Source organism: Bidens hawaiensis, unplaced genomic scaffold (genome assembly GCF_021521415.1).
Source record: "Bidens hawaiensis isolate Kalapana, Puna unplaced genomic scaffold, B.hawaiensis_p1.1 tig00006359_1, whole genome shotgun sequence".
Taxonomy (NCBI): Eukaryota; Viridiplantae; Streptophyta; class Magnoliopsida; order Asterales; family Asteraceae; genus Bidens; species Bidens hawaiensis.
Genome location: NW_027491424.1, coordinates 1,143,306 through 1,153,101, shown reverse-complemented (window position 1 = coordinate 1,153,101; position 9,796 = coordinate 1,143,306). Strand labels below are relative to the sequence as shown.

The window sequence follows — 9,796 nt, the reverse complement described above, 5'->3', positions numbered from 1 at the left end:
TTATTTTATAAAATATAAAATAGTGTAATAATAATTACTTTAGTTCCAAAGTTATAGAGTAATAATAACTACTCTAGTGTTAACATAAGTACTCTAATTATTTATACATTTCTCACGCTAAAAGTTATATGTATTTGATCTCATACACTATATGTGTATAGCATATATTTTGAAAGCGATCAAATAACTAAAAATATAATTGCTAATCAAAGATGATAATCGAACCAAGGGTTCTAAAAAACCAAGCTCTTACAATTTTAAAATCAATCGGAACTGCAAGTAAGCATTCACCAAAACCCTAATAATTTTTGTACTAGATTCAAACAACCTAAAGATAATGATGACTTGAAATAAAAGATCAACCAAATAAAGATAGAAATGAAATAAATATTTATATTCAAATATTCGGATAATCATAAATCTAGATCCCATTCCAAAACGGGTTCAACTCCGGGATCATCATCCTCGTCATTTTTGAGATATTAAAACATAGCATGGAAAACTATTGGTTGACAAAAATGCAACCCTAAATGATGGAATTCGAGTCTGATAGCTAGGTCAAACCGCCTATTGTCATTTGTCACATGATGTCGCTTGTCAAGACCTTTCCGTCTGTCAATTGTGGGCCTTGTGACTCCACTTCAAACCCAAGTTATACTCGTTTAAAGCTTGAGCATCAACTCTTTAATCCTAGGGGTTTTATGACCTTGATGAATCGATACGGGTTTGATTTTTATTTTTATTTGGTCACATCTTAACATATACCTTTAAGGCATATATAATACAAACATTTTAAATCTTAGCATATACCTTTAAGGCTTATATAATACAAACATATTAATTAGTCTATTTGTATTTACTTGCTGAATTATTTATAAAACTAATAATGGATTATTTGTTTTTTTCGATATTATGCTGCCACTTGATGTTGCATGTTGGTAATTGATAGTTTTCTCCCTAAAATGCTAACAATGTCAATATGGTTGTATACTTGTATGCAATTTTCCTAAACATGTTCTTTAACTGTAATATTTTATTTTTGAAACTCCTAAATATAATTCTTAAATTCTGATGTTAAAATGTGGATCAAACATAAAGTATAATTTGCTCTCTATATCAAATGTATTTTCTACAAGAATCTTATTGTTTAGATAGAACTTGACAACTACCTATATGTAATAATATCTTTTCTTATAATGTTTTTAAAAATATATAAAAATGTAAAATTGCCCTTTTATTTTTTTGTCAACAAAGTTTATAAAACTCAAATTTTTATGACATTAATTAGCACGCGAAGGACTCATAAATCGTAATTTGATATTTTGCTTCATGAAAAAAAATCCATGTTAATTATTTACCAACTATTACTCGTATTAAAAAAATATACACAGTATATATAATTTATAAATATATTCAAAAAAGATTGCTTATTTTATAATAATTTATTTAAGCTCCTTGAGAGTTTAAATACACTATCATCTACTCATCCATATAATATGCGTAGAAACATTCCAAAGTTTAATGGCACTTTATGGATCTGGTGAAAAGCATGACATGTCTTCATTTCAAAGGTTGAAGAAAGTCAACCCAAAAAAGTGAGTTTGGTCGATGAATATGCCCAGATATACAAGTTTTTGTATGGGCTTGACTCTTGAGCTTCTTACCTTGTAAGCCCAATAACAATAAATTTATGTGATAAGAAATAAAATTTGTTTTTCTCATAAATACAATAACTTCGATTTGAACTCATAAATCATACTCTGATTTCACTACTCTTGTTCGCTAATTCATTTGCCGGTTTCCTTTTTTAGAAACCCCGGTTTTCTTAAGAATACTTTTATATAATACAACTGAACAAATAAATCCAAAACACGAGGGAAATACGCAACTTGAACTGGATTTACCTCAGACTGTCAAACAACAGTTTTTAATGATTTTCGACAGTTCAAATGGAATTTAAAACGAATGAAACAGGGATTAAACATTTGGATCTTTTGCTTTAGGTGCAAAAATCATTCGATTCACGAATCACATATTGAAGACGCGAATCTTTTACCCTCATACACTACAATCTTCAAAATTTAAGAGGTCCCCTATATAATGTGGGTCTAAAGTAAACACTTTTTTTCTATATGGGCCACTAATAAATAAACATGCCACTTGTGATAAATACAGTTTCCCATCCAATAATGAATAACTTGAAAGTGTCACTATAACAAAAGAAGTAAAACAATGTAACATAGTAAAGTAAACAGTTCAAAACAATATTGTATACAAAATAAATGTGAGGCATATTGGGACAGAAAATAGTGTAACAATCATAAATGCCAAAGAAAAAAGCCTCAAAATTTGCATCTTCACATTTCTCACTTACATAAAGTCTTGATGCATCTTTTCATATGCATTAACTACAACAACTGTTAACATTAAAACAAAACGAATAACCCACTAAGCCGAGTTACCAAATCAACAGAATACGGGCCCACGAACGCCTAAACAGTAAACACTAATCCTAACCCGATATTTCCCCTTCCTCCAATTCTTCGTTAATAGCTCCACACAGCCCATCTTCTTTAGATGGCAAATCATCACACAAACCATCAAAATCGAGAAAATCATCAGGGTTTGTTTCTGATATGAGGCTGGAATAAACATCAACCAACTCGGGTTCAAATTCAAAATTAATCAAATCCACAAGTTCCTTGTCATTATCATTATCGGTTGAATCAAGAGACTTGTGAATTAACCCTTTGTCGTTTGTCTCGGTTTTGATGTTTGATTTATCTGTCAGATCCAAAACATGAGTGTCTGCAGAGCTGTCATCTTTAATTTCTTCTTCTTTGAAGAACACGCCTTTCGGGCTTAGTTGACTATCGTTGGCCGGGCAGGGCTTGGGCTGCACTTGTTGACTGACTATCTCTTTGACTACTTTGACATCAGGAGTATGTGAAGGAAGGAAAATGTGAATAACAGGATACTCGATGATAGTTAAATTTCTTAATTGTTTGCTTAGAGGGGCGTTTATGTCAAACTCACGAACTGGTGATTTTGGATTCTACATTTAAACATGATATTTTTGAAATGTTAGAAATGTTGACAACCAAAGTACAAAACTAAGCATAACTCCACGGATCATATTACTATGGCGGCAAAATGAAAAGGTTGGGTAACAGGTAGGCCTGTAAACGAACAGAAACGTTCATGAACTGTTCGGTGGGAAGTTCATTATTTAGATAAACGAACGAACATGAACATATTTTTTTGTTTTAATTAAACTAAAAAACATGAACACACGTTTTGGTCATTCATCTATGTTTGTTTAATTGTATTTGTTCGTTTAAATCACAAGTTATATTTATACAAATATAAACATAAAAGGACCCGTTAAATATATATTTACTTGGCTACTTTTAAATGAAAAATAAAACAAACGTTGTTATCCACTAGAGTTTGTAGTTGTGAAGAAATACGTTTGGTCAATTATGTTCATGGCTTCATTTGCGTTCATTTATGTTTGTTTGTTTAAGTTAGATTGTGTTCGTTTATGTTCGTGAACTGTTCATTTTAAACGAACGCACATGAGCACACACAAACATGCCGATTTTCTTAATGAACGAGCATGAACAAAAGAATTTGTTCGATTATATGTTCATGTTCAGTTAAATGAACGAGGTCACGAACACAAACATGCCCCCGTCCTAGATATGCGTGTGTCAACCAGGGTTTGGTTGACCCGAACTACTTTATTGTCCAAATCTTTTATTTCTTTTTTGAATGATTAGTGTGTGAAATATGATTACATATACAAAATTGTTTTAAATTAATCTAATTTCTAGAATATAATGATATAAAGGTTAAAAAAATAATTTGCATAATACTTTGCTAGTTCTAATGTTTGACCCATTTAACCCATTTCCCCTTAAAGAAAATTGACCCATTTAAAAAAAATGGGTCAAATTTTCCACCTCTACTAATGATAAACAAACAAAATCGGTCAATCACTCAATCCCCTATATAAAAGAAAATCAAACAACATAAATAGTTCAAGATTTTATATAAAAACCTTTGGGTGTTTGCTGATATAAAACTTGAGAGATTCCACAGGCTCAAGATAAAACGGCTTCAATAGATGATTTGTTGAGCCAGATTCTAGATGTTTCTGGATAACCGAGCAAATATTCGAATCTTCATGAATTCTGAAATAACAAAATTACTATTTGTTAGAAAACAAATGAGTATTTAAAAAGATTTGAATAATGAATAAGCTTACCCGTGGTCAAGTATATTAACGTTGGTTGAATGAAAGCGCCATTCTATTGTCCAAGAGATAGATTTACAGCTGTAAACAAAGTCAATCAAGATTTGATTATATATGAAAAGTTTTTATTTATTATGATGAGCTCAAAATGTAACAAAAAAAAGGTTAACCTGTTGATATAAGATGTCTTGTTGGTTTGTCTCTTTGACATTCCATTTGGCATGACAAACAGTCTAATTCTCCGAGCCTTAGCAGCATTCATTAAGCTCTTAACGTAGAAAGAAATCCTGGAGTGATTCCCGCAGATATTTACTCTCCTTCTTTTGGCAGCATCGGCTATTCTTTTCACATCCTCAAGCATATTATAATCTGTTTGTACATATGGTAGACAATAAGAGTAGATAACAGATATAATAGTTTGAAATAAAATAAAACAGGTAGAAATGGATAGTTCTACGTAGAGGTGGTAATGTGAGTGGGTTGGGTTGGGTTGGGTTGGATTTGGGTGATGGGTTAGAATGGGTATGGGTCAGGATGGGTATGAGGTCAGGATGGATTTATAAAATAGAGGGTTAAGATGGATGTGGATCAAGATGGGTAAAGCTAACCCATCTTGACCCAAGTGAAGGTTGAAATACAAAGGGTTATAAAGACCCCTCAAAAAATATTCAAAAAAACTATTAAAAAAATAACTCAAAATATAAAAAAAAAACGCAAAATGTAAGATAACTAAAGTGTTTCCCCCGTCATCCTCGTTCATTAAAAAAAATCGTTTTGTACCGGTTCAGGTTCGAGTTTCTCGGGATTTTTTTCCGATTCGGTTTTGTTTTTTTCATTTCGGTCGGTTTCGGTATCTGCTCGATTTCAATGATTTCGGTTTCTCGGTTTTTCGGTTTCAGTGTTTTTTTGTTTTAGTTAGTTTTTCGGTTTAATTACGTTTTTTTGTTTCGTTTCGATTCATTTTGTTTTATTTTGGTCGGCTACGTTTCAGTTTTTTTTTTTGTTTCGTTTTGGTAAGCTTTTTGATTGCATTTCGCTTTTTTTTGTTTCGTTTTGGTCAGTTTTTCGGTTTCATATCGCTTTTTTGTATCGTTTTGGTCGTTTTTCTATTACGGTTCAGTTTCGTTTCAGTTTTTTGTTTTGTTTTGGTTGGTTCGGTGTTTTTGATTCGTTTTGGTCCGGTTTTTTAATTGCATTTAGCTTTTTTATGTTTCCTTTTGGTCAGTTTTTCAGTTTCAATTCAGTTTTTTTGTTTCGTTTTGGTCGTTTTTCTATTCCGGTTCAGTTTCATTTCGTTTTTTTGTTTCGTTTTGGTCGGTTCAGTTTTTTTGTTTTGTTTTGGTCAGCTTTTCAGTTGCATTTCGTTTTTTTTGTTTCGTTTTGGTCATTTTTCTATTTCGGTTCAGTTTCATTTTGGTTTTTTTGTTTCGTATCGGTCGATTCGGTGTTTTTGTTTTGTATTGGTCAGCTTTTCAGTTGCATTTCGTTTTTTTTTGTTTCGTTTTGGTCAGCTTTTCGGTTTCATATCGATTTTTATTGTTTCGTTTTGGTCGTTTTTCTATCTCAATTCAGTTTCGTTTCGTTTTTTTTTTGTTTCGTTTTGGTCGGTTCGGTGTTTTTTTTTGTTTTGGTCAGCTTTTCAGTTGCATTTCACCTTTTTTTGTTTCGTTTTGGTCAGCTTTTCGGTTTCATATCGGTTTTCTTTGTTTCATTTTGGTTGTTTTTCTATTTCGATTCGCTTTTGTTTCGGTTTGGTCGATTCGGTGTTTTTGTTTAGTTTTGGTTAGCTTTTCGGTTGCATTTCGCTTTTTTGTTTCGTTTTGGTCAGTTTTTCGGTTTCATTCCGGTTTTTTTTGTTTCCTTTTGGTCGTTTTTCTATTTCGGTTCAGTTTCGTTTTGGTTTTTTTGTTTCGTTTTAGTCGGTTCGGGGTTTTTGTTTCGTTTTGATTGTTTTTTGGGTTTCGGATGAGTTTTGTTTCGCACGTGATGGTTTGGGTATTTTGAATTAGATAAATTTTGGATAACTTGGGTATTTTGTTTTGTCCCATTTTAACCTATAAATGAAACTCACTTATATATTTCCAACCCATCCCGACCTCCTTGAAGAATATTTATGATCCATCCTAACCCATTTTACCTTTAAAGTTTATCCATCTTGACCCAAAACAATCCATTTGGGTTGGGTTTGCCACCCTTAGTTCTACGGCTTTTTTGGACACAAAAAATCACCACCAAACAAACGGTAGGGTGACGGCATCCAACTAGAGATACATATACACTACTACGGTCAGATAATTGAGTCTAAGAATACCACCCAACACGCCACGGTTGAGCTAGCATTGACAAACTAATTTATGCCATAATCCAATGAGATAAATCAACACACTTTTCTTCATTCTAAAATTCACTGCTTCATTTCTTGTGTTTTACAGATTACATAGAGAAAGAAAAGAAACTGAGGACCCACATTCCTAAGGCTACTACCTAAACATTTGCGAAATGCAAATGGCAAACTAAAGGACTTAAAAAAAGCATAAAAATAAAACAAAATACTGAACATGGGGAAGTGATGCACTTTTTTGACTAATGTGCTTTTCATGTGAAATAGAATGTTACATTTTAATATAAACATGTGTATTTGGTCTGACCCACGAACCCACATTGATGTTGACCCGTTTGTTGAACGCGGCCCATATCTATCTTTGAACCGGTTATACAACGACTGGCAACTCTCAAATTGTGACGTTTTGCTCGGTTGTAATTGTTATCACCATGTTTAAGTCAAAAGGTTGTTGAGTACAAAGGTCAAGGAATTTGATCACTCATCAAACTAACCACTAGATATTATCATTTGATGCAACAAAGAAGCAGTTTTACGTACTTCGATTAAAGCAAACTGTTTATTCTAATTGCTAGTTTGAGTCTGATTAGTGTACCTATATAATCCTTCACAAAGCAGAACTGTCAAACATTCACCAATCACCATTATAAAAATTGTGATTATGCGCCGATTACCCCGAAATCAGAGGCTACCAATTCAATTTCACTTAATCGATCCCTAAAATTGGTACCAGTCAAATTACAGTCAAAACCTTTGAAGTATTTGAAAAATTATACTTTTTTTTGGTAAATTTATATACAAAATTTTGTGTGTGTTTGTATACGTATATATATAATTTTGAAAAATTGCATATAAAAGTTCAATCCGATTAAGCACTAGTCGGTACCCTACTGCCTAACTAGCACCTAGCAAGTTCTACAACTCCACCAATCACCGCCCGACTAGCACCTAACCGACCCCTATAATTGGTACCAGTAAAAAGTATTAAAAAGTCGGTCAAAATTGCTCAAACTTTGGTCAAGATCAGTATTATTTCGGTCAAAATCCTTGAATTGTTTGAAAAACTATACTTACTATAAAAATTTATATATAAAATTTGTGTGTGTGTGTGTGTGTGACAAAAATTAACTGATAATCAAATTCTATATATAATTTTTTTTTTTCATGTGTGTGTGTATTTATAAAAGAAAAGTTAACATACAAATTAAATCAACGTACTAACTGTGAGAATGTGAGAATCAAGTAGTGTAATTATATATACAAGTAGAGTAATTACATAATTACGCTATGATGAAATTACTCTACTTGTATATATAATTACCCTACTTGATCCTCACAATTAGCACGTCCGCTCTATATATATACACATACATATATATAATTTTGAAAAATCACATATAAATATCCAATCCGATTGGCGCCTAGTTACACGGTGTTATCTTACCCTAATTATCAGCTTAAACAAGCCCTAACACGCACTGATTTAAAAAATTTGGGGGAAATTGAGCAAATACAAATTAAGCTTAAATAAAGTTGAAGTTGAATCAACAATTTACCAGACAAGAGGAGATTATCGTCGAATTTAGAAAGCGGAACGAACTCCGTGAGCTGTTGTCGTTTGCCTGTGCATCCGGTGCGTTGTTTGTGAGCTTTGACACAGGGGAGACTACACGATCGTACGGAGCAGCCTGGACATTTGTACTTGAACTCGTTTGTTTTGCATTCGGTGCATAATTTGGATGATGGTAGTGGTGGTTGTGGTTTCATTTTTGTTAGATGATGGAGGTGTATGTGGGAAGAAGATGTCTAGGGTTTATGAACTCAATAATTGATTTTTTTTATTTTTTTTAAGGAAAGAACCCATATAAATATCACTATAACTAAATAAAAATATTAACGCATATTTACAAACCTTTTCTTTACGAGTCAACATGCTAGGACGAAAAGTTATCGGTATGCTTTGCGATAACAAAAGTTGTATTAGTATGATAGAAGATGATGAACGAACTTTTGATCCAGGAGTTGTTATAATTTAAATTAATTATTTATTCAATATTTCTTTTAGGATGATGTATTTTACAAATATACACGTTGTAAAAGAATATACCCTATACACAAGGGCGCGGCTTAAAACGGGTGGGTTGTCCCTTTCACACACGTTTTTTTTTGCTTCATTGGATAAATTTTCGTGATTTCGTTCGAAAATTTTTATAGGTATTGAACTCGATCACCCCCATGACTTAACCCAACCTTTGTCACTGCCTATACAAGTTGTATATATACGACTCTTATAGACTTAATTGCTCATATATGCACAATTTTATTTATTTTTTTAATTAATTAAAGCTTGTAAAAAAATATAGCTGTTTGATGAGGGATACGATATATAAGGCCACTAATCAAACATCCATGACCCGACCCATAATGATGATCCATCAAAGAGTCTTCAACCCAGTTAACATAGTATTAAATGACAAACAAGTCAAGTCAATGACGCATAATTCAAGGGTTTAACATTTGTCTCCCTAAATGTTTCCTATAAAATCACTCTTGTCTTTAGTTCTCGTATTTTCTAGTAGTAATTTTCTTTTGGTATTTAAGTCTTGAAATATAAACTAGAGAAAATATGGATGAATAAAAATGTTTTAGTCTCTTCTTTAATATATTATGTTCTTGGAAAATGGTTATTTGAATGTATCAAAGAGATTGGTTAAAAATAAAGTCGTTTAACATGGAGAGGTTGGTTAAAATCAAATCGATTAATGATAGTGCCAAATGACGTTAACAAAAAGTTATGCGAGTGATATAGCGTGTATACAAGTAAAGATTAAAAATCTTTAAAAAATAAACAAGAATGAAATATTATTGCATATACAATGTATAGGTGTGTCTATATATTCTAATAAAAGCCTACCATTTTTGCCATTTGTCAATATCATAGCCCTCATCATCTTTTTTTCAATCAATTTTCATACATGGTTCTTATCTTTTAAATCATTTCAATATATGACATAAAAATTATAGGTTTATTCCAACTAAATCCATTACTACATAATAAGTATTCTCCATATGGATTGACAAAAGACGATTAGTGAATTTTGAAGTGTTAATTATGGTTTATATTCAAAATAATAAACAAGAAACATTCAATTCATAATATGTGGAATGAGAACAATCGACTTAGACTAAATTCTGAT

The 9,796-nt window shown here is 31.9% G+C and overlaps 1 protein-coding gene across 1 annotated transcript; it reads right to left on the bottom strand.

The window, feature by feature from the left end:
- Nucleotides 1-2,296: 2,296 nt before the first annotated feature.
- On the bottom strand, nucleotides 2,297-8,366 carry LOC143632072 (uncharacterized). Its single transcript, XM_077100661.1, has 5 exons — nucleotides 8,156-8,366; nucleotides 4,429-4,627; nucleotides 4,271-4,339; nucleotides 4,064-4,196; nucleotides 2,297-3,055 (listed from the first exon to the last, which is right to left on the bottom strand). Exons 1-5 carry the CDS (start codon nucleotides 8,364-8,366, stop codon nucleotides 2,513-2,515), a joined length of 1,155 nt encoding a protein of 384 aa, XP_076956776.1. The 3' UTR covers nucleotides 2,297-2,512.
- Nucleotides 8,367-9,796: the final 1,430 nt, after the last annotated feature.

Excerpts from the sequence above, each read along its gene's own strand:
- LOC143632072 (XM_077100661.1), bottom strand. The coding sequence starts at position 8,366 with ATGAAACCACAACCACCACTACCATCATCCAAATTATGCACCGAATGC. Across the intron at positions 4,340-4,428 it reads AAGACATCTTATATCAACAG|CTGTAAATCTATCTCTTGGA; the intron begins GTTAACCTTTTT and ends CTTTGTTTACAG. Across the intron at positions 4,197-4,270 it reads GTTAATATACTTGACCACGG|AATTCATGAAGATTCGAATA; the intron begins GTAAGCTTATTC and ends TTGTTATTTCAG.